This window comes from Gamsiella multidivaricata (assembly GCF_025024155.1).
Source record: "Gamsiella multidivaricata strain RSA 2152 chromosome Unknown BC939scaffold_120, whole genome shotgun sequence".
Taxonomy (NCBI): domain Eukaryota; kingdom Fungi; phylum Mortierellomycota; class Mortierellomycetes; order Mortierellales; family Mortierellaceae; genus Gamsiella; species Gamsiella multidivaricata.
In genome coordinates, this window is record NW_026251828.1 from 58,125 (window position 1) to 81,375 (window position 23,251).

Sequence of the window (23,251 nt, forward strand, 5' to 3'; positions counted from 1 at the left end):
TGATGTCTCTATGCTTGTGACTCTAACCTACTGATCTGCCATATAGAATTGACGCAATTGACCCTTTGCCCTCCTTGCAAAAAGCAGCATAAGCACATTATGGACTCGACAATGCAGCTCCATCCACGCACAGCGGCCGACCAGACACTGGAGCCAGTGGACCTGAGTCATGAACCAGAGGCAGGAAACGCAACGAGTCAGGAGATAGGCGCCGAGGTTTGTGCCCAGCGGGAAAAGATCGTGGACATTATCTGCTATGGCATTGGATCGGTGGAGTCCTCCCGCAACTCGCAGTTTCAAATAGCCTTGGCCCTCTGTCTGAAAGATATACTGCGGGTAATCTTCACAACAGGGTCGCGCGTGGAATGCATAATTGTCGTTGTCTGTTCGAAGACTGACCAATGCATTGATGCGATCCACTTTTAGCTATCAGGGACGATGTCGATATTTGATCCTGTCATGACCGAGTATGACAAACAGCTGGCAGAAAAGCTAGGTCTCCATGTTCTAAAGGCCAATGATCAAGCAAACCAGGTCCTCAGTGCTCGGACCTTACTTTACATGCCTCACTGTCCCAAGGGCCTGTATTCTCATGTGCTTGAGGCGAATTGGTCTCGGAAGCACCTAGACAACATGGTGATCCTCGGCAACCGTTTCACCATGTATGATGAGAGGTAACTTCGATAATATCGCTGAACCATTATATGCTACGGCTTCATTCAACGATAGGTGGGACTAATATTCACGTAACTGCGATTACGGCTGTATCAGTCCTTCTTTCAGACAGTTTGCCAAGCAGGCACCGTTCATCCTCCCAGCGCTCACCATCGCGACTGTTCATGGTTTGCCAGAGACCAAGTTTGAGGATAACACAGTATTCAACGATCTTGCCTTCCACTGCTTTCCTGCAGATAAAATCCTGCCAGACGTGGATGTACAAGGCCGCGAAGTCGATCCTGAGCTCTTATAGTTATCCACTTGTAATAAAGACAAAAGAAAAAGACGCGTAGTGTGCACATAGTGTTCGCAATATAATTTCCTTTCTGTCAAATATAGGCATGAAACTTGACTATTGATCTGAATGCAGAAAGATGAACTCTAAGAGCGAAAGCCATATATGTACAGTCGAATCTGGTTTTTGTCATCATTTTGATAGTGAAATCGATGATAAAAGTTAATTCGAACATTTGAATTGACCCCCACAAAAAGAATACTGTAAAACGGAAAAGTATATAGTGTCCGTGACATTGACGCCAGCCACGCCTCATCATGCTAGTCAAAAAAAATACTTTCATTCACCCACACGCCTCTTCATGTCAACAAACATCCTCAATAAAAGACCCTACACTCCTTTTTGCGAAAAGGCCCAATTTTCATAGTAAATGTGGGCCTTTTCGCACTGAATTGAAAATATAAGGGGTGTTATTCAGTCCACATGGCACCTGACCTTACCTTATATCCTCGCAAAGATATGTCATGCTTACAACATGCAATCACTCTGTCACTTTTCCCTCTCACTTTTCCATATGCCAAAAAACAAGACACCTCGTATTATAACCGATACGCGTCCACGGGGCTCCCCCCTCTCAGACATCACATCTATGGTCAACCAGCTCAAGAATGGCACCTCGGCACTACCAGAGGAAGCGCAGGTGCTGGACTACTACTCACTGTTGGCTAAAGCTCGGGCTAGCACTGACCAAGTCGTCGATCAACAACCTCAAAAACCTGCCGATCCGAAACGCCGTAGTGGTGGGAGAGGTGGAGGATGTAGTCTAAGGCATCGGATGGAGTTGGTCGAGATCTTTCGCTACCTCAAGAGGACTGATGTGAAGGTCACAGCTGGCAATTTTCACCAGTTCGTACACCGCCCCGTCTATAGGAAGTCGATCGCGCAGTGGGACAAGGACTTTGACAAGATTCGGTTTGATGTGGCGCATGGTCGAGGCGACAAATGCATACTCTCCAGCAATCCAGTCGACTTGATACGACACATAATGGACAAGACTGTCCTTGGGTGGCTACTAGAGGTTCGGAAGAGCAACGGCGTTGTCAGTGGTCTACAGCTCCAAGTCGCAGCCGATTCCGTTCTTCACATTCTTGCGGACGACATTGCGGACGATATTGGTGACTTCAATGATATCCCTCATGGTCGCACCATCTCTTTTACGACATCGTGGCGTTCGAGGATGACGCAGGAGTACGGTGTCGCCTACTGCAGTCTCAGAGGAGAAGCGGGATCTGTCGACAAAGATGCCATCGCAGAAAGGATGAACGAGATCCGCAACATATGCGCTGACTTTAAGCCCGACGACATCTACAATTGCGATGAGACTGACATGTACCTCAGGGAGCTCTCCACTCACTCGTACACTACGGCGGAGTTCAAGAGTGGTGCCAAACCAGAGCGGGGGAAATCTCGCGTGTCGATTCTCTTCTGTCTCAACGCCTCTGGATCTTCGCTTGACCGTGCAGACGTAACGGCTTTGAGGCCGCAAGTTCTTGGTAAGGATACAAAAACTCCGTGTTTTGTACTAAATTTAATAGAGGACTTATTTAACATGAAAAGGAACTAATGATTATGTCTAATTGCTTGATATTGTAGGCGAGCACCTTGCTCGAGGTATCCGACCATTGCCTGAGGTCCCTATTGCCTCGATGAGACATGAAAAGGGATACATGACCCTGGATCTTTTCAAGCAATGGCTTCATTCGCTCGACGAGAGCCTCACCAACAAGTGTCTTCTGCTTATCGACTCATGTGGAGCACACGGCAAGTCTGGAGGCAAGGACCCACTTGCAGGAGAGATATGGAAGCATCTTCGGGTTGAGCGCCTGCCTGCCAATTCGACATCCGTTACCCAACCTTTGGACGCAGGAATAATTAGCGCATTTAAACGACACTACCTCGAGATGCTCAGCAACAAATCAGTTACAAAGGAGTATGCCACTGGGGAGAAGATATCCAACGGCGATGCATGGTCACTTATTCCGTACGCGTGGTCGCATGTCAAGGCCTTGACGGTGAGGCATTGTTTTTGCAAAGTCGGCGTTCTTTCAAAGGCGCAAGTTGATAAGCTGGAGCAAGAATCAGTGTATGTGAAGGAGCGATCACCACTGTATCCACCTGTGGAGGACACGGATGCAAGTCAGGCCAGGCGACGCTATGTACGATTGATTGCTTCGGTCATGGACGAGGACAAGATTCAGTTTTCCCTTGACAAGAACCAAAAGGACGCACAGGATTTGGCAGAGGAGATCAAGCAGAAGATGTGCAAGAAAATCGCCAAGAGGTACGGCTCGCGAGAGAGGAGTTCTTCCATCGAGCGTGATGCTGTCGAGTCGTTCAAGTCTAAGGAAGGAGAGACTTTGAAGACCAAGGTGTTCGAGATGCTTAGAGACAATAATGCGAGCCACCGAAAAGCAGCGCGATGTGTGATTCGTGTGCTTGGTGATCCGTAAATCCTAGCAAAATAGTCACAGAACACTGAATAACACCCCTTATATTTTCAATTCAGTGCGAAAAGGCCCACATTTACTATGAAAATTGGGCCTTTTCGCAAAAAGGAGTGTAGTCCTTTGTGGAGAAGGCGTGACTGGCGTCAATGTCACGGACACTATATACTTTTGCGTTTTACAGTATTCTTTTTGTGGGGGTCAATTCAAATGTTCGAATTAACTTTTATCATCGATTTCACTATCAGAATGATGATAAAAACCAGATTCGACTGTATTGGAATTTTGAATGAGAAATGTCATTGGAGCTTGACCAAACTGCGGGTCAGGGCAGGAACACCAGAAGATTCAGTTGGCGCCAGCATCAGCGTTCCCATTATGATGAACAGCCCTCCGAGAAACTACACACGCTCCTATTGATCGGCAAAAAAAGTTGGTAAAGGATAGACAGGACAGACAGGACAGACAGGACAGACAGGACAGAAAAAAATCTGCCACACTGCCATGCAGCCTTCAGCCTGTCAAATTTTTTTATCAAAAAGAGAGTGTCAACACAGAAAAGCATATATAATTTTTATTTTTGCTGATTGGGGATCTTTCTGGCCGATGGAGTTGATGGACCGATATCGTTGCAATTTGTATCGATAGATTGGATCAATGTTAGGATCACGTTGTTCGTAGTCGTGTCCTTCCCGGCTGAGGCTATGGTGCACTTGCCGTGCGGCCTCCCTGTGCTTGATGCACTCCATTGCTTTTCTTTTTCGGCGAGTTCATGATAATCGCATCAAGATTACGTGGTGAAAATGGTAGTGTGACCCGTCCCTGCTGCAAGAAACTGTCATCCATAGCCTGTATCTGCGCATTTTCGACTTTCTGCTGCATGCTGCAGAGATGTTGCTACATGGGAGTGAGCGCAAGCAGACAAATAAATAACGAGAACAGGAGAGAACAGAACGCAACACATAAAACTACGACGTGAATTTACCACGTATGTGAGCAGCCATCCAAGGGACTGTCCATCCAGAAATGCCTTCAGCCCTTTCTCATCAAATGGTAGCTTGATGGCCACTCGGGACAACAGACCAGAGATATGGATGTCTTCGTATCGGTGGAGATAGACAATAGCACCAGTGTACCCAGAGACGTCCAGGAAAACCATGTAGTCGCCATTTTGAAGATCAAACTTTCCATGTCACTGTAAGTAGACCATAATCGCCTTGTTGATTCAAATGTTCTTCCGTGATTGCTTCTTGTTCTCCTCACTATCTACCCCAACAGCCTTGAGCTCATTGTTGTTTAACTCCAGGCCATCGAAATGCAGGTGGAGATCCATCTCCCGGCCACAGACGCCCTTGCTCGCTCCACTAAACTCCTACTCTTGAAGGGTTCTGATCTCTTTCGTAGCGTCAGATGTGAGCTCGCCACTAAAGAAAAGAGGCAACAAAATATCAGTTGCAAGACCACATGAGCAAGAACATTAGTAACAAGGAACACTGTGAGCGCATACATCTCGAACTTGAGCGACCCTTCCGAGATGAAATCAAGAACAGCCTTCCATGTTGACACAACCGCATATACAGAATTGCCAAAAGTTCCTGCAATAATTTTGTCCGCTCTAACGAATATGAAATTTTAAGTTAGTAAAGACCATGAAAACAAAACCTAACGAAAGAATGAGACAACAGCAGATAGATATGAAGCTTACAGGAATCGGACAACGTCTAGAACAACCTTCAGCAAAGGGTCCACTTGTTCTCCCCGCCGCACCTTGCCTACGCGTCCGGCATCCAGAATGCTGACCTCGTCACAGAGATGACTTATGCCGTGCAATGTTTAACCCCTATATCTACTTACAGACAGGAAGTCAACGAGACAAGAGAGGGATCTTTATTTATTGGGCAGACGGGCCCCTTATAAAGTACTACCCATCTGCACCACGTTAAGGGCACTTGTCTCTGCTCGTACGTACCACATAGGTCAATATAGTGCACGCATTTGGTGAGAATTTCCTTTAGCAGTTGGAGCGTGTCGTTGATGCTGCCATCAGGTTGTGCTTTGGTGCTGATTCTTCGATATCATTAATCAAATGCATGCCGAACATGTCCCTGGTGTCAGCAGCTCGAAGATTAATTACTCCTGATAGTTCCACTAGGAGGTCCTTCTCATGCTGGAGGACAGTTTTCCTGTCTTCAAGGTTGGCACAGATGTACGTATATAACGCCTTGCGCGTCACAGACAGGCTGCCTCCAGAGGGGATCGGCGTGACTGATCGGCCATGGTGTAGAATACCATGCATAATCTTCATAAGTGAGCCCCAAGGCTCGCAGAGGGATAACAAAGCTTCCAGCGCCTCAGTTCGGGTTCGCTTTCGAACAAACTCCTTCTCTCGCTGGTTGGTGGTAGGATGCTACTGATTTGTGATGTCTTTGACCAGCTCATCTTCAGCGTAAATGATGAGTGAAGCGGCGCTCGCAAAGGAGTTCTCTCGCACTTTTTCCTTGAGTACAAAAAATAAAAAAGAATTCACGAATTCAGATTTTGGGCAAAGCAAATATTACATTATTGCAAATTACGCTCTACCTTCGCATGCTCAGCAGCTCGTATGGCAGCCTCCTGTCTCATCAAACCGGAGAGTACTTGGGGCTCCTTTGATTTAGGAAATTTTACGCGTCTCTGTCTTCGCAATTTTTTTATGTACGGTTTTGCAGAGCAAAGGCCTCAGTCCAACGTCTCTTGGTCCGATTCTTTGCCGGTGACGCGGTCGTGCTCTCGATTGTGCTTGCTGCGTCCTCCAACTTAATACGTTCTTCGTATTCCACAACAGACGTGTTCGCCAAACGAGCCTCAATCTCCTCCTCAATTCGAAGTGTCAGCTCCAAGCACCTCGTCACAGCCGCCTTCGCCTTTATTCCGAAATCCTGCTTCTTCAAAGGTATGAGAAATGTGTCGAACTGCATGAGTCGAAAACACCTTTGAAGTCGAGTCGCCACAGCTTTGTCTCATCCTTGAATGTGCTTGACCCGAAAACTGCAATCCCTCGCCGTGGTACAGCTTCCCGACAAGTTGAGCGGACTTGGCTGACCCATGAGTCTCTCATGACCCTTGCCAGTTTGAACTCGTCCCGTACGCATTTGTCGGCCTTCGGGCTGTGGATTGTCGAGGCTTCGGACAAGTACAGCTGAGAAGAGTCACGGAAAGCCACTCCATCAGCATAATGGCCAACCTGTTTTGCCTCAATGAAAAAATCCTTATCCTGATTCTTCCTCTCCTGCACGCCCGTGATAAGGACCTCCAAGGACCTGGTCTCAATCCTCACTAAAGTCATAGCTCCCCTTATGAATGCCCACGTGAGGTCTATAAACCCCTCTCGTTCATTAAGGTCACTGGGTATTTCATCGTGGAAGGTGAAATAGTTCAGGCTACGATCCGTTAAAGAATGAAAACAATGGCAGATCGTTAGAATAAGGGGTGATAACCAGGGATTTAAAGTTACTTTCAAAGAAATGTCAAGATGGACTTCAACTAAGGCATCATATCATGTAGCGCACTTACTAAGAGAGGACGACGTAGAAGATGTATCCCACAAGTGAGTCCTGCAAATTTTCGTCCCTTATAGCTTTTGACACATCTTCGTAGTGGTTTTTTGCGAACACGCGGTTAAGGATGCTTTCCAAGGTTGGCCACTTCTCATGAATGTCGGTCATGATGGGCTCGACCTTCCCAGCAACTGCTCCGACATGAGGCGGCAAAGCTTTCCTGAACTTGGAACCATGTCTCATGTCTGCGATCCCATCTCGAAACAATGAGAAGTCCTGTAAATGCTGAGGCCTGAATGCCCGAAACTGCTCCACCAGATCAACTTCCTCCACAACCCAAGACACCTCTTGGTTCAATACTTTAAAATATTCCAGATCAGCAGTGGGGTCCACATATTCTATTAAAAATAATAACGAGTGCAGGGCATGGTTCTCCACAACTAAAATAGGGCGCATGTGCAATTCATAAAAGACGTACAAAATGTGAGATTACCAGTCTCAATAACTAATACCAAGAGGACGATGTCTCTCTTCGAAGGGACAGGGGAGTTGGCACTGGGCTAGAAGAAGTGACCTATCCTTACCTCAGACTCCGAATCCCAGGAAGGAGAACGCAGCAATTGTGATGGTAAGGCTTCTAAGCCAAAAAAAAAAAAAAAAAAAAAAAAAAAGGCGGCTCAGGGCGGTAGCTCTTGTGCATGTCATTTGTAAACGTAGTACTCCACTACAGCACACCACATAGGCATTACTTGATTCCAGCTCGTTATCGCTCTTCGCTTCTTGCCTGATGTTCTGGACCAGCGTCTTCTTGGACTTATCTTTCTTGTCAAAGAGAGGAGTCTCTTGTAATGGAGTCCCCAATCTCCGATCAACCCGCTGCGAACGATCGTCTGTCCTTTCTCGACCAGCCCACACGTGATCTGATAGAGCGGCCAGTAGCCGAAGGCCTGCAGCAGTTGGTACCCACACTTTTTGGCTGTATTATGTTGTGTACTGACTGCTTATATCTGTTGCGAATACGCAGTATATCTTGCAACACGCAGGAATTACATGTAGCTGCCGTAAGTAACAATGAGAGCAGAAACCAGAGTGACAACAACGATGTTATCTATGGCAGCGGCGCCAGTCGAAGCCGAGGTTCTTCAATTGAGGTCAGTGCATAAGCGTTAGTTTAGTTGTCTACCTGTCTGACGGGTCCATCATGAGATACTGACGCGATGTTCTTGTGTCAATTGCTCTGCCTTCCATAGCCATTTAAGAGGCGCATCGCAGAGGAGCTCAACGCCGTAGTTCTAAACAGCGTGCGCGAGTTATTGAGTAAAGACACTTTCATTCTCCGTGCTGCGAAACATTATGGCATAGATCCAGACTCGCGTCTTGCCGTTATTGATGTGGGAGTAGTGGAGTTTTTTCTATCTCCTGACGAGTAGAAGCAGCAGCATCAGCACAATATCTCTACAAACTTTGTCCATTTAAGAACATACGAGTACGAAAGAACAGGCATGTTTAAGCGTCTTCGTATTACCTTAGATTGCCAGTGCTCTAAGAAGATGCGGATCCGGAAGGACAGATTAAAGGGAGGGACTTCTGGTAAATCGAGGAATACAAAGCTGAGTACAATACATCATGCAGGCCTCAGACACGACACTCTGAGTATGATCCTCTACGTGCCTTGGAGTACTATACGATGTCGAGATTGACTTTAGCAGGGCTACTGGCAGCCATGTTATCAGCTGCTCATGCGAATATTTCCGCTCAGAAGCGACTTGTGCAAGCACAGCGCTTTGGTGCAGCTGGAGATGTCCTCTATAAAGTTGTTCAGAGTGGAACCATGGACGTATGAAGAGAAATTCCACTTAGACATGGTCGAGCCGGACCACGAGGGTCCCGCGGGACCTGTAGCGCCTTCATTGCCATCCTTGGATGCCCTGGGCCGTCGCTTTGAATGTTTTAACGCCTTGAACGTTTTAACGCCTTGAACGTTTTAACGCCTTGAACGCATTAAGTGACACATGTGCACCTTTACCACACAAGGAACGGATCAATCTATACTTACAACAAGCATACCAACGATTCAAGATGCCCTCGATTTGTTTGAAGCAAGTTTTCCTCGGAAACAAGGCCACGATCTCAGCAATAAGCGGCAACGCCAATGCTACTAGAGCTGATGGAGTTTCCATGCACATATAAGGGCGATTTCAGCAAAAGTAGGCCTTAGACTTTTCTCACGGCGGATAGTAAAAATCTAAAATAAAGTTTTACGCACAAAACCAATGCAAACCGTGGGGGGAGCAAGGGGCGAAAAGAGAACTTGGACACCGAATCACTCATGAATTCTTTCGACAGCACAAAATGGCCAATTGCTATGGCTATATTTACAGAAGAGAAACACCAATATCCTCAATCGATAGATGCGTCATTCACCTACAAAATAAAAAAACGGTGAATAAAATCCGATGAGTATCCATGACCCTGTACTCGGAAATAGTACGCAGCGTCGTCTCACGCGAGTTCATTCTCTTCAGAAAACCGCATTCCACCGGTTCACTTGACCGACAGCGCCAGCTGAGATTTACAATCGGCCAAGTGGAGGCGAGCGAGGTGGAAACTAAGGATAAATATCGAGTCGGTCAGTTTCAAGTCATGACATGGAGCACTAGAGCATGGAACTCGATTACCACAGAAGCGATCCAGAACTGCTTTTGGCATACTGGTCTCTTTGATCGTGAAGAACAGCCTGTAGGCCCTCCCACAGCAACCCTCAGCCATGACATGGAGATATTAAGGCAGGTAATTCTACAGCTTGCAGTGCGACGGCCAATGTCAGTCGACGAATACCTCAATCCAGAGGAGGAACAAACCCACGCTCACTACGAGCTCTCGGACGAGGAACCTTTTGAAAGTGCGGCGTCCCTTGAGGACGAAACTGCGACGGAAGAAATAGAGATGGATGAAGATGAACCACGTCAACCGACGGACAACGAAAAACTTGCCGCGCTTTACTTGGTTATTAGCATGCTGGATGGAGGTCATCTGCCTATTGACAACCCAGACGATGAAGAGCGAACCATCGATGCACTGAGAGTCCTTCGCACCAAACAGCAAGCGCTGCGATTAGTGGTAGAGGTTGGCGATTTTACAGTATTCATATAATCGCAACACTCCCGGACCAAGGTCAGTATCTTTGCAAGCGCAACTATGTTATTACACTGATCACCACTCATTCTATCCTCAAATTCTACAGCCGCAAATACACCCGACATAGCCTCATTTCAAATCTCTCTTAAAGCGGAACGGCGAAAACCTTCTTAACATGGACGACCAACGCATACACAGCAACCTTGCTCGACCTGATCGATTCCATTACAGCAATCTCTCCTAGATACCTCAAATGCCCGTCGATGATCATTATCCATCATCCCAAGGCGATTCAAAATGCAATGGAAAAAGTTCTAGATGATACTCGTCTACGCAATATACTCCTATCATACATCCAAAAAAAAAAATCAACGCAATTGTGATCGACACCGACACGGCAACAAAAGCATTCAGCGAATTCACCCTCCCAGAAGTGAATACAGTTTTCAACATGAGCAACATGGACTCCCCTAACATTAGCGATTCCCCTAAAATATCACGTCTATCTTCGGTATCTCTCTTTTCACCAATTCAGCAACTTGCATATCAAAAAACAGAGGACGAATTATCGACAAGAAAGCTGCTTTCATTCCTCAATACCGAGACTGCATGCTCCATCTACGCCAGCTGCTATTTATTTGATAGCGTCAGCCTATTGGAGAAGAAGCTCATCGGGAACTTCGGCTACGGAAATCTAGACTATTCGATCGAGATTGTCGCATATTTCACCAGAGTCCAGCGTATACTATTTAGTTTAATAAGTATACCTCCAGCTCACTATTATATTTTATACAAATAGATGATTTCAAAAAAGGAGTCGCTCAAAATGCAGTGCAGTTGGAAGCAGCTCTCATAAGTAGACAACAAGCACTAAGCCAAAACCATGCCTCCTACCAAACCCCTCTAATAGCCTATGGCATTGTTATTAACGCACAGGAATGGATATTCTTAGAGGCAACACTACATCCAACAAAAAATTGCCTTCCTTCATTTCGTATCTCAAAATTTCCTCATACTGTCAACTACGACAACGACGGTTGGACGAAGAAATCCAAAATAATTTTCAGTCACCTCCTCTGGAATATCCATAAAATGGAAGAGAAGATCAGTAACTTCGAAAAAAGACATAAAGCAGAATAAATACCTGAATAAAAACTATTCCATCCATCCATCCACGCAGTTCAACCGCCTGAATATGTAGACACTGAATGTTTTCTAGACATTCCAATCAAAAGCGAAAGCGAACGGCGCGTATTAAACGCTTTAGACAAACTTATCTTTTTTAATGGCCTTTGGTACTGGACAACTACTTACAGCTCATCACGTATATTATAACGACACATATGCAATCGAATTATCCATCAATGGCTGCTACTCTCTAGGACAACTTTCAACAAGACTTTGTATACCGCAACATCCACTACATTGTTCCTCAACAACATTCCTTGTATATAATAGCTCATAAACAACAATCTTTCGTTCATTCACGACGAAACATGACCAACAATAATTGGCCAGAATTACATCTAAAAGGAAAACATGGAGTATATGTTGATAAAGCAAGGTGATGGAACGAGACAGTCAAATCGATCACACCGCACATTTCTTCACTTACCTTGCCTCGAGACCTTAATCCCTACTAAGGCAATCTAATAAACAAAACAGCAGGGTTTATTACATCAAATATAGCGGACACATTTCACTGTTTGGCTATCCAGTATTTATTGAGGGAAGAATGATGCTTTGTCAAGAACAATTAGGTGAATGTCGTTGTGAACTTTTGTATGGTAGGCGGTGTACGTCCAACCCTCCAGTCTCTGCTGTGCAATTTCTGTCCAATGGTCGCCCTCAGGTCCCAAATATACAGGGTCTGCTTGATAGCTGTCTATCTCCCATACATAACCTTTGTGCGGCATTATTAGAGTGATGTGGTTATCCGAAGTGCTTTCAGACGTACTGTCAAAATAATTCTCGTTGATACTTGCAATAGTATCAAGAACGGGCTGAATACTGCGCAATATATGTTGATGAAGGCATTGTAGAAGATTTTTTTGAAGACAACCCTACATTTTGAATGTGTATAGAGTAAATAACAATAAACAAATGGTCCCTTATAACAAAAAAAAAAAAAAAAAATACAAGTTGAATTACCGGTGTGGTATCCAACTGAACGTTTTCCAAAATGCTCTGTGATGTGCTCGAGGGGTTCCTATTCGCAACAAAATTGAATAACGCCATAGAGCAATATGGGCCGGACGTCATCTGCAAGGGAAAAGATACAGTACGTTAGATACAGAATTACGTTTATAGCTTAAAACAACGTACAAATACTGGTTACCTGCTGAAAATTAGTTGGTTTCATCGCCTCTCTGGTCGGCGCTATGAGTTTTCTCGGCTCAGAAAACCTAGGCATTTTATTGTCTGCATCGTACTCGGGCTCATCATTGGTTTTGTCTTTGTAAAGGTGGTCGTCGTCGTATGTCTTGTACATCAAACGTCTAGTTTGCTGGCTATTTCGGTAGCAAACTAGATAGGCCAAGTATCTCAGCCTCTCGGTCGAACGTAAATTAGAATGAACTGCAATCTTATCCAGAAGCTTGTACGGAACACACACAAGTGGAAAAAAGCTAGACTAGGACTACTGGCGACGGCGGGCTTGATGCTCACTCGTAGAGGTTGGTCGCTTGGATCCTCCAGCTTGTCCTTGTCATTGCCCTTGCCCTTGCCCTTGCCCCACTGCGCTACTGCTGCCGCTGCTACTGCCCCCGGCCTCTGTGTGCGGTCTTGCATCTTGCATCCAAGGGTAGTACCCATCCTTATCTACTGGCTGAAGATAGAGTGGTCGCTGTTGATGGAATAAATGGCCACGAACCACATTACAGATGTTGTGTCCTGCCATAATATCGCGGTGCATGGTAATACCGCAATTTAAGCAGTGTAGCCTGCGGGTCTCCACCTGTCCGACAAACTGCTCGCAGGTTGGACAATTCTTGGACGTGTAGTATTCATTCACTCCAACCACGATGTATCCAAGTGACCTGACCTATGTGAGCGTTAATAAAAAAGTGCCAATGACATCAGCACAATATTCACAATATCCAAACATGATACAGACCTGCATACTTGTTTGATGATGCATTACCTTCTGAAAAAAGTACGACTGGAAGGACTCGTGCAGTGAGGGAAGCCTAGTCTTTGTCGAGAACTTGCCCAGACTAACCCCAATTACAACCTTGTTGGTCTTATCCCTTTCCCTGTCGATGTTTCCTCCAACTGCCTTGAGAAGACTCTCTGCAGTGAGTCTGTATTCGGCATCCCGCGCTCTTTTTGCGTCTCACTTGTGCTTCTTGAACCGATTGTTGCCGTTGTAGAACTACTGTAGTCGCTTTTCCACTTTCTCCAGCTCTACGACATGGTTCGTGAAGCTAGCGCCCTGGCTGCGCAATGGTGGCAGCTTAGTCTTAATGCTGCTGATCGATTTGGTTCCATCGCCTGGCACGATATTCTTCTGCTTTTCCATCCATCTTCGATAATTGAGCATAGACTGACTGACGGCCTTTTGCTTGACTGCGAAATTGTGAAAAATAGCGGGGACCTGACGCTGGGAGGCGTCTTAGGAAGGGCTGGCCATATCCATATAATCGCATTCTTCCCCAGTCACCGTCGTCGTGCTGCCGGGGTCATGGTCTTCGGGCAACAGCAGACTGGCGCCCACGACACACGCTTGGCCTAGATCGATACCTAGATTCTTGATCTGATCGGGCGCGCAACCTCAAAGGTCGGTGACATCCTGCTGGGTCTTCACAACGTTTCGGACCTCGGTTAAGTAATGATCCACTCCTCCGGTGGTGGAGGTGATTCTTGGGGGCAAGACGTTCTCAGGAAGACGCCTGTATCGCACCGACTGCAGTTCCTTCATCTTGAAAGCTAGCAGCTGTAGACGAAACCCGCCTGTCCGAATGGAGCCTCGATGGACATAGCTGCGTTTGGTGTAGTTCCTTGGATCAAAGTTGGCCTGCCGAAGGGATTGAATGTGGTCTCGCATCGCCGCCAAGTCTATCATAGAAATTGAGTCCTTGAAACCCCTAGGCCCTTTGCGTGGTTCTGACCTGCCGACGTTCGAAAGTAGCTTTGTAATGATGGTGCCGGCAGGCCTTGACTGAAACCGCAAATGCAGATCCGGCTGGAATAACGGCGTGCTCGCGCTTGGGAAATCCTCCCGTATCAATCCTTGAAAATATGTCTTCAGAGTTTCGTTCTTCGAGAACAAAATGCAGAGTTCTTTTTCGGAAAAAGACATGAAAGGCGTTTCTGCCCCCCGTTAGTGGAGCCGTCTTACGGTAGCTCTGACTAGAGCGGTTCAAGAGCGCGGAATTCTCAATCGCCGGAAGGCTCGGGTCAACTTCGGTACGAGATCCTTCTGCTACTAGGCCCTTCGCCTTTTCGGCTTGCAACTATTATGAACACTATGAACATGCCATCGACGTTAGTGTTGTGATTCCTTTTAGCGTCTTCATTGGTTCCCACATGTATAGCTAGAAACGGTACTGTACCTTTTACTCGAGTTGGGTGGAAGGATAGCGGAGGACGGACTCGTACTCTTTCTTCTTCAGAAAGGGCCACAGGTCTTCAATGCCCATGGTAGCCTACGCGATGATGAAAATATGGAGCTTTTTTTTAATAACGACAGTGAAGGAAAGTGTGGAAACAGTGAAGGAGAATGAAGGCGTATGAGAAGTGGAAGAACGCAAGAGTGCATGAGTAGTGAAGAAGAGTTGTGTGAGGGATCTAGCAAGACAAAGGAAAGGAAAAAAAAACTGCGGGAAAAAGCAGGGGTCCTTGGCACAGATTTTTTGGTCTTTTAATCTTTTAATCTTTTTAAGCTTTAAGCTTTTAAGCTTTAAGCTTTTAAGCTTGGCAAAAGCGCTTTGACCTGCTGATTAAATGATTAAGGAAGATTTTGACATGTTGCATCTTAATGAGCAGGGGCTCCTGTGTGCGATCGTCAGCCCACTGCGCTGTACCTGAACAGCGCTTGGCCGACCATCGGCAATGGCTGCTAACGCACCATATGATTTTCCTAGAGAGCACGACTCCCCTAATCCAAATATCAGGGCCTTCGCTTACGACGATTTCTGTGCTTTCTGGACCCAGGAAAGAGACGTGTTTTAATGGCTGTACTTTCCCAAAAAAAACTCACGTTCCTTCTACTAAAAGAAACCTCTGGATATCAACGAGTCACTCCCCCTCTACATTCTAAAACTTTTTAGCGGACAACGTAGCCGACTGCGCGAGTTCGATTGGTCAGTGAAACATGTATGCAGACATGGGGATTCAAAGAAAATACTTTCTGGTAGCCGTGACTCTGTGGGTCAAGGATGTCTAGCCTACTGTACATCAGAATCTGCAAAAGGGTGAACCAAGTGGAAATTGAGTACCACTGGAGCCAGAAAGCATAGTAACTCGCCTGCAGCAAGAGCAGCATTCACTTTGGGTCCAAACGAACGGAATTGGTCTAGCGAGAAGATCTCAGAAGGCGATGACTGGAAAGGGATAAGGAGGCTCTTAACACCCCGCCTAGACAACCTACAAATGGTATTGTTGACCTGAATGTGCTTTCGTGTTTCTAAAATCCGCGGCAAAATAACTAGGTCTCCTAATGTAATTGATTATTACTTCGTATGATCATATTCGCGGAGGCATTTACCGAGTGCGTATGAAAATTGCCAACATGAGCTAGGAACCATGTGGATGAACTGAATAATATTCTTCATCACTCGAAAGACCAGAAAAGTAGAAAGTGTATTGGAGTATATGTAGAGCGCTACAGTATCTATCTACCAGAAATTACTCAAATCAAGTAAAAAAGTGGCTGGTTAGAATTCAGAATGGGTTGGGTGTTCATGCACGTTATTTTTTATATGTTGAACTTATAAATTTTGAAAGAGGGTTCCGACACCCTATGATTATATTGATTGGCAGGCCGGCACCGGTTCTGGATTTGCAACAGACACACGGTGGCAATGTTCCCAGAGCCGACAATATCGCGATCAAAGTACATTTGACAGCTTCGGGGCGCTCTTCGTTCTCGGAAAACTACTAAAGAAATTTGAAGAGCTAATGGTCACCACTAGTGTTCCGAAAGGCAAGGAACACAAGGGATACATCTTGCACACTTTTTAATATACCTTTGCGCCATAGTAATGGATTCGCACTGCATTGCAGACTGCCGCAACAGCAAGCCTCGAGACCGCCGAAGGGAACATCTCTGGCTCTTGTTGGCGAAAGGGGACAAAGCCGGTGAGCGTTGTGTACGCATCAAAGACACGTCCGGCATGGGTGGCTGTTGGTTGTGCTTGTGCTCGTACTTGTGCTTGTGCCTGTGCTTGCAGTTGCGGGGCACCAAGTACCAATGGCGTATTTCGAGTGCTCATCCTGCGCGCAGAGGTAACCGATACTCGAACAGCCTGAGAACCTCGTCCTTCTTGACCACTGCAGAAGAGTGTGTTGAGTGCAAAGTAGAAGGCCTTGCTGTCGAGAATGTCTGCAATGTCCTCCTTTCGCTGCGTCACATCTGTCGCTGTGTCTTTAGAACGAACAAGCCGCGCGATATCCAGTGCAGTGGCCACGTACATATGCATCTGGACCGCGTTAAGGACCGCGACCGCTGAACGTAGCCTGTCTGAAAGGAGCTTGCTTTCTGCAACCGAGATCTGATCCATTCGCTTTACGTTGGCCTGGATACTTCCTACAGTGAGTGCCTTGGTTATATGCAGCTTGTGGAAGTGGTGGTCCGCTGCAGTTGCAGAAGTGGGCCTTGGGTTCGATGGGTTGGCGGGGCCCACCCCTTTCCGTTTCCTCGGCAGTGTCCCCTTCTTCCTCTTTTTCTTGTTCTTCTTCTTCACGACCGGCTTTCGAGTCTTGATGAGAGGCTTTGCTTTTGGCTGTGGGCGATCGTGAGGTACGGCAGCCGAGAAGTCAATCGATTGTCGTGGTAGGATCGATTTCTTGTCTGAAAATATCGGCCGGAACTGGTTGCGCTTTGAGTTCCTCGCAACGTAAAAGGGAACCGCACTAGTAAGTACATGCATGCATCGCCATGCAAAAGGTGTTAGAGAACTTGTTGTCTGTACAACACGTGCGTGAATGAAGTGGTGCCGCACTTAAATTACCTTCTACTCGCATGCTGATATGCAGCGACAGCAAATCGTTGCGCCTTGAGGTGCCGGAACTGCGGTGACGCAATGTTGAAATCAAAGCCGAGCATGTCCTCATCGGCAGCCTCATCTCCTGGCTGCAGTTGGAGCACTTTCTCCTCGAGATTCAAAAAGATGTCTTCCGATGGCTTGAATCGGGTCTGGTCGATAGCCTCGCGGATTTTGATGGCTGCCATGAATTTGTAAGCACCGAGCATCAGGCGGATATCGGAAGAGCGCGGATGATCTCCAAATTGCGAACTATTCCAGGGCCGGGAATGTTCTCGGTATAGTCGTTCTTGGACACGATGCCCAGCAACGTCACATAGTCTGCGCTGGGGATCTGAAGCGCATTGGTAACACTCTCCTTGGTGTACAACGCATAGGCAAGGCCGTGGAAGATCGGCCGCAAAACCTTGGTGACCGACGGATATGTCAACAGATCGGAATCTGCTGACACCACGAAGCTACCGGCAGTCATGATCAGTGTGCGTGCAATGCAGGTGTCGGCCTCGGTCCTGCAGGTGCAGACAAAAAACCTTTTTTCTTGCAAGGCATCCCGGAGTGTCTGCTTGGCAGCCGTATCAAATCTGTATACATCGCGGAGACCCTTCTTGATCTTCGTTACCACGCTCTTCGAGGTCCATTGGCCGTTCGACGACTTCGTGCTCATGACTTTCAAGTCCGCTTGCAACTTCTTGAGATCCGCTGTCAGTCTGTTCTTTCGCCTGATGTGCTCGTTCCGCTTCTGCTGGGATGGGGCGCCATCGATGTGAATCGTACATTGCGCAGGGGTAAAGTCCTTCGCCAAACGCGCTGCCATCGCGAGACCGACAGTTCGGACCATGCTTGAGTCGTAATCATCCGTGATCTGGCGGACGAGAGATCCATAAAACGCGCCGAAGAGGGCAACCTCAACAGCTTGGTTCTGGTAATCTTGAGGATCCGCGGCAACTGGATCCAAACCGCGCTTCTTCAGAGTACTGTAAAAGCTCATTATGCCCATGCCATGGTCACTATGGTGGGTTGAAAGCTTAGCAGTGTTAGTGAAACCCTCTCGTAGGGACGCTGAAGATATGGAAGGATAGGCTTAGAGGGTACATTACCTTTTCTACAGGCGTATAGTATCTAGCGTGAAGGTGTCTATGGATAGCGAACTGCGGGCAAAGGGCGATGCGGAGAAAGAATGATGAACGAAAGGTAGAAAAAGATACTGTTGATGGTGTCGCTCGCGCTGAAAGAGTGAGCGAAAAAGAAAGAGAAAATGGCTGTGGACTGTGTGGCGGGCTGAAAAGATGAAAGAAAAGTGTGGCGAAGAGAGCTATGAAGTGTGTGGCAGAATACTTATAGGCGAGAAGAATGTCTGCTTCCCCACAATAACAAAGACTTTCCACAATAAAGAAAGGCATTACCACAATAACAAAAGGATAAAGAGCCATCACACTGATAGATGCTAGTCGCTTGACACGAAGCACGATCAGTGTTATACAAGTAGCTTTGCCACGGCCTGACACAGATGTCCGCCCACATCACCATCATCGCTGTTTCCAACGTACGAAGATAGGCGCAAATCCAGATAGGTCGCTAGGGATGCAATGGAGGGTAGGGAAGTCAGTCAAGTAGCGCGGTCAACCTTCAAAGGACTAAAGTCTATGAGAACTTTTATTATTAAATCACGAGGAAGAGCAACAACCCAGAATAAAAGAATAAACTCTGGTTCCTGAACCAGTCTCTTCTCTACATATGTATCTTGTATCAGACATTGCATTCGTCCAGATTGTCCGGATAACACCGCATCATCGACAGGTACTGACCGCCGTCGTCAGCAACCCACGCAACGAGATACAATCAACATAGAATGCCAAGCCTGATCATTCGCCACCTTTGCGCTATCAATTGCAACGTTTCCCCGATCTCCGATCGTCTCATTATTGAGCATCCGTCATCGGCTTATCCTCGTGAAACAGCATTATAAAGGCACAATGGAGGTCTGATCAGCGAACATTGCCATACAACGATTCCAGAGGGGTGGACTTCATTGTCACAACATCTCACTTCATCGTACATCATATATGTGAATAACTTGCAACTACCCCAGTCATTCTCAATGGAACATAGTCCTAGCTCGAACCATTTAGCCAAACAACCCTTCTCCGTTGTCCCTTGGAAATAAAGTTATGGTCCATGGTGTGTGCTGTGCGACGGATGCATAGTAGACTATGGTCGTATTTGTGCAAGTCAGAGCTGGGGTCAACAAAGTCAGGATATGGCTGACCTCCCTATTTTATCTATTCTAAAATATATCACTCTTATTCAATTATGGGAAAACATATGGAAGGTCAGCAAAATTTATGACCTGAATGGTGCAAATACCAGCACAGTACATGTACCTTTTGTTTCATTTCCGCTCAATACATGCAGGGTCGGAATGACAGGTGTCAAGATTGGGATACATGTACCCCACACAACCCCGCCGCTCAGAAATGCTCTTTATCCACTAAGAGATGATGACACAGAGATTCTCCGGTTGTTTTTTGTTTAGTGAGCAAAAAATAACAGAGCGAGAGCTCTGAAAAACATCTATGGTATGTACACGCCATTGCTTCGCGATGTGACATCAATGTCCCAGTGGATGGACGACAGGAGAAAAGCTGTCAGGGACAGACAGGCAAGTGGTAGAAGGCATGGAGATAAGAGGTCGAGAAACTGGAATGGACAAGGTAAGTGTTTTATTACAGACTGAGGTTTCTATAATAAAGCTACTGGGTATTTATACATAATTACAAGGCGTGGATTATTAAGCTGAATGGCGAGAGAGGAGACAAGGATGGCTAATGAAGATGCAAGGTGGGGCCGCGCGAGAGGGTATGGCGTCTTTATCAAACATGAAAGCGACCAAACCTTACTCCGCCGTGAGACGCGACAGAGTAAAAGATCAAACGTAAACAAGATCTCTTTTTGCTCTCTCGCTTACACCTTCACGAGGAACTATGGCGCGGTTCGTGACAAAAGCCGGCAAAGTTGGATTTCGAGGAATTATACCATTTCGTTTTCTTGCATCTCTCACGACCAAGACTGTCGCTCGATTTTCACACTTGCCAGCACGCTTGCATGATGTCGTTCTCAAACGTGCTTGTGGGCGTTGCCTGATAAATTTCGCGCATTCACCCTCTGTCTCTTCTCTCACATTTTTCCTTCTCTTCCCTCCTCCCCTCCTTCCCTCGTCGCCAGTCACTCTCTCAGAATGCCAGCACTCAAACTTATAGCCAAGCTGCTCACAATGGGAACAGCGATTTCGCTCCTGACGACACCCCAAGTCTCGACAGCCACCGTCTTTGGCCCGACAATCACACCTCGGAACCCTTACATTGGGCAAGATGGAGTCGCGACGATGCATGGCGACCCAGCTTCGTCCGATACCACCCCTTTTGCTGGCCCGGGTAACGCCACCATCACCTCTAATCGGCGCGCGCTGCAATCCGCCTGTCCAACCCTATTGGGCACAGCGGATGGCTATGTCTTTGGCCTGTGCACGACGATCTTCACTCAAACGCCGACCATACATCTATTTGATTCTCAGGAAGCCAACTCGCTCGCAGAGTTGGCAGTGGCCAAGGGCAATATCCTTGGCGGCGTGTATGCCTATGTCGATAACGAGGACAGGCTCGTTCTCACCAATGGCAACAACCAATTGCTTCGCATCGGCAAGTCTGCTAATAATGCCAAGTGGACGCTCGCGATCACGGATACCCTCCCATTGACCCCGATCCCTGCCAACGATTCCGTGGTGGGACTAGCCCCAGATTGGCAAGGATATGTCTGGTTCGCGACCGCAAATGGTTTGGCTGGATATGCAGACCCAGTCTCCAAGAACGTGACCACTCTCTCGCTCAAGGCGCCGAATGGAGGTGTACAAGAAGAGGTGGCCAACAGTATCTCGACCAGCCCAGCAGGGGCTTTGATTTCGACAACGTATGCGACCTATCTTCTCGGCCGCGACGATGCATCGCACACGATCAAGGTCCTGTGGCGCGAAGCATACGACCGCGGTCCTGCCCGCAAGCCTGGTCAGTTGAGCTGGGGCACGGGGTCCACGCCGACATTCTTTGGGCCTCAGTCCGGATACGAGTACGTAACGATTGTGGATAATGCTTCGCCATTGGTCAACTTGCTTGTCTACCGCACACAGGACGGCAGCCAGGTCTGCAAAGTCCCACTCTTTGAGCCTAACAACTCTGGTTCTGAAAACTCACCCATTGGGTCCGGTCGTTCCGTCATTGTCGCGAGCACCTATGGCTACCCGTACCCAGCGCTCCCTGCCAACGCCCCAGCCAGCCAGCCAAGCTCTGCGCCCTTTGTTGGGGGCATCGAGCGTGTGGATGTCCTTGAAGACGACTCGCAAGGTTGCGTGGTGAAATGGGTCAACAACAAGATTCGTTCCTCGGCAGTCCCTAAACTATCGCTCGGCGACAAGAAAATCTACACCTTTGTGCGCCAAAACCCTCTTTCCCCGGACTCAACCAGCACGGGCATCCTGGACAACTATTACTACACGACCATCGATTCCGAAACGGGCAACATTGATTCCAAGCAATATGTGGGGACCGGGTCCATTTATGATACGCTGCAGATGGCAGGACTCATCAATCAAGGTGTACTTCTGCAAGGTACCATCACCGGTGTCGTTCGCGTGCGCAAGGCATAGCTCGATAGCTCAATTAAAGCTCGCCTCTGTTCCTCTCAAAAAAAAAAAATGCACGCTCGCTTTCTTTTTGTTTTTTCTTACTTGCTCCAGTTTTTGGAAAGATCGTTACTCTACATCTCCTCCTACTACCAGCTTCTGCAGGCATCCTCCTAGCAACAATACCTTGATCCCTCAAATAGCTTTTCAATTCCTCAACCTCCAACCCTCTTTTTTTTATTTTATTTTTATTGACGCCAGATCCTCCCAGGCGTGCAGGTGTGCTACAGGCTGCATTGCCCAAGCCTCGGCTTGGACTGTCAGTTGGCTGATAGTTACCTAAAGATAACTAACAAAGGGCCCCTACTAAACTAATGTAAAATGAGGAACCAAATGCCTATAATGCACATTCTGAGTCGCATGGTTTTTAATACTTGAGCCGGGGCCCAAAACCGCTACGCAACCTGTCGAGTTCGATGGGTCCTCTTCTAGTCAAGGTCACGGGCCAATATGAATTTTATCCTCCTTCCTCTCTCCATCTCGTTCAACACCACCTTTCCCTGGAGATGGTCCACCAAGCGGCTGTCTGCTCTCCTCCTCGCCGCTGTCGTAACCTCCTCTTGGAGCTGTTGTCTCACAAAGCCCTGGGCCTCACCTCCTACCTGGACCCCGACTTTCTTCATCCTCGCGCATATGCCCTCGGACTTTTCCCATGCCACTGTGGCACTACATCGCTCCTTCCATAGCTCCTCTCGGCCAAAAGCCTCAACTCGTTCTAAAAAGCGTCCAACCAGGTAAGCCGCGATACTCTTCGACGTCTTAAAGAGCAGCGCCCAATCTGCTGTCAGGGACTTTGGTACGAGTCCGTGATATATATCCGTCGTTGTCCAGAGCCTGGTGAGCGTTGCTGCCTGCTGTACATTTTCTTGATTACCCACTTCTTCTCCTTCCTCCTCGTGGACATTCTCTCTGTCCTCGTCACCATTCTCCCTGTCTCGCCACTCCTTAGCAGCCTTATCCAGTCATCATCCCCCGTGTCCACCATCGTTTTCACTCCCCGGATCTCACGCAGATTCCACCAAAGGGTATCTAACTCGCACGGAGTAAAACTCGGTTCGGCGTGTGAATTGTCGACCATCCTTGATTGCCTCCTCCATGTCGCGCAACCACTTTTTCCTCATCTTATCCACCAAGGTGCGTCCAAGACTTAGAACCCCATCAAGTGTCTTTCTCCATTCTTCCTG

The 23,251-nt window shown here is 47.3% G+C and overlaps 6 protein-coding genes across 6 annotated transcripts; all 6 read left to right on the forward strand.

Annotated features, from left to right (window-relative positions):
• Nucleotides 1–991, forward strand: BC939DRAFT_468650 (SRR1-domain-containing protein). Its single transcript, XM_051557937.1, has 3 exons — nucleotides 1–336; nucleotides 427–674; nucleotides 772–991. Exons 1-3 carry the CDS (start codon nucleotides 100–102, stop codon nucleotides 968–970), a joined length of 684 nt encoding a protein of 227 aa, XP_051406646.1. The 5' UTR covers nucleotides 1–99; the 3' UTR covers nucleotides 971–991.
• A 2,715-nt stretch (nucleotides 992–3,706) lies between these two features.
• Nucleotides 3,707–3,940, forward strand: BC939DRAFT_468659 (uncharacterized protein; the record flags this gene model as incomplete). Its single annotated transcript, XM_051557938.1, has 1 exon — nucleotides 3,707–3,940. A coding segment is annotated over one exon (170 nt), but the record flags the coding sequence as incomplete, so codon positions are not given.
• Nucleotides 3,941–5,964: 2,024 nt separating this feature from the next.
• Nucleotides 5,965–6,938, forward strand: BC939DRAFT_41130 (uncharacterized protein). The gene is made up of 3 exons (XM_051552938.1): nucleotides 5,965–6,150; nucleotides 6,281–6,388; nucleotides 6,743–6,938. Exons 1-3 carry the CDS (start codon nucleotides 6,059–6,061, stop codon nucleotides 6,867–6,869), a joined length of 327 nt encoding a protein of 108 aa, XP_051406648.1. The 5' UTR covers nucleotides 5,965–6,058; the 3' UTR covers nucleotides 6,870–6,938.
• A 2,697-nt stretch (nucleotides 6,939–9,635) lies between these two features.
• On the forward strand, nucleotides 9,636–10,145 carry BC939DRAFT_481919 (uncharacterized protein; the record flags this gene model as incomplete). The annotated part of the gene is given in 2 exon segments (XM_051559066.1): nucleotides 9,636–9,782; nucleotides 9,795–10,145. The coding sequence occupies 2 exon segments, from the start codon at nucleotides 9,636–9,638 to the stop codon at nucleotides 10,143–10,145; spliced, it is 498 nt and encodes a 165-aa protein (XP_051406649.1).
• A 6,651-nt stretch (nucleotides 10,146–16,796) lies between these two features.
• BC939DRAFT_468677 (uncharacterized protein) lies at nucleotides 16,797–17,204 on the forward strand (the record flags this gene model as incomplete). Its single annotated transcript, XM_051557939.1, has 1 exon — nucleotides 16,797–17,204. A coding segment is annotated over one exon (186 nt), but the record flags the coding sequence as incomplete, so codon positions are not given.
• A 3,345-nt stretch (nucleotides 17,205–20,549) lies between these two features.
• Nucleotides 20,550–22,031, forward strand: BC939DRAFT_533464 (putative lipoprotein; the record flags this gene model as incomplete). Its single annotated transcript, XM_051561699.1, has 1 exon — nucleotides 20,550–22,031. The coding sequence occupies exon 1, from the start codon at nucleotides 20,571–20,573 to the stop codon at nucleotides 22,029–22,031; it is 1,461 nt and encodes a 486-aa protein (XP_051406651.1). The 5' UTR covers nucleotides 20,550–20,570.
• Nucleotides 22,032–23,251: the final 1,220 nt, after the last annotated feature.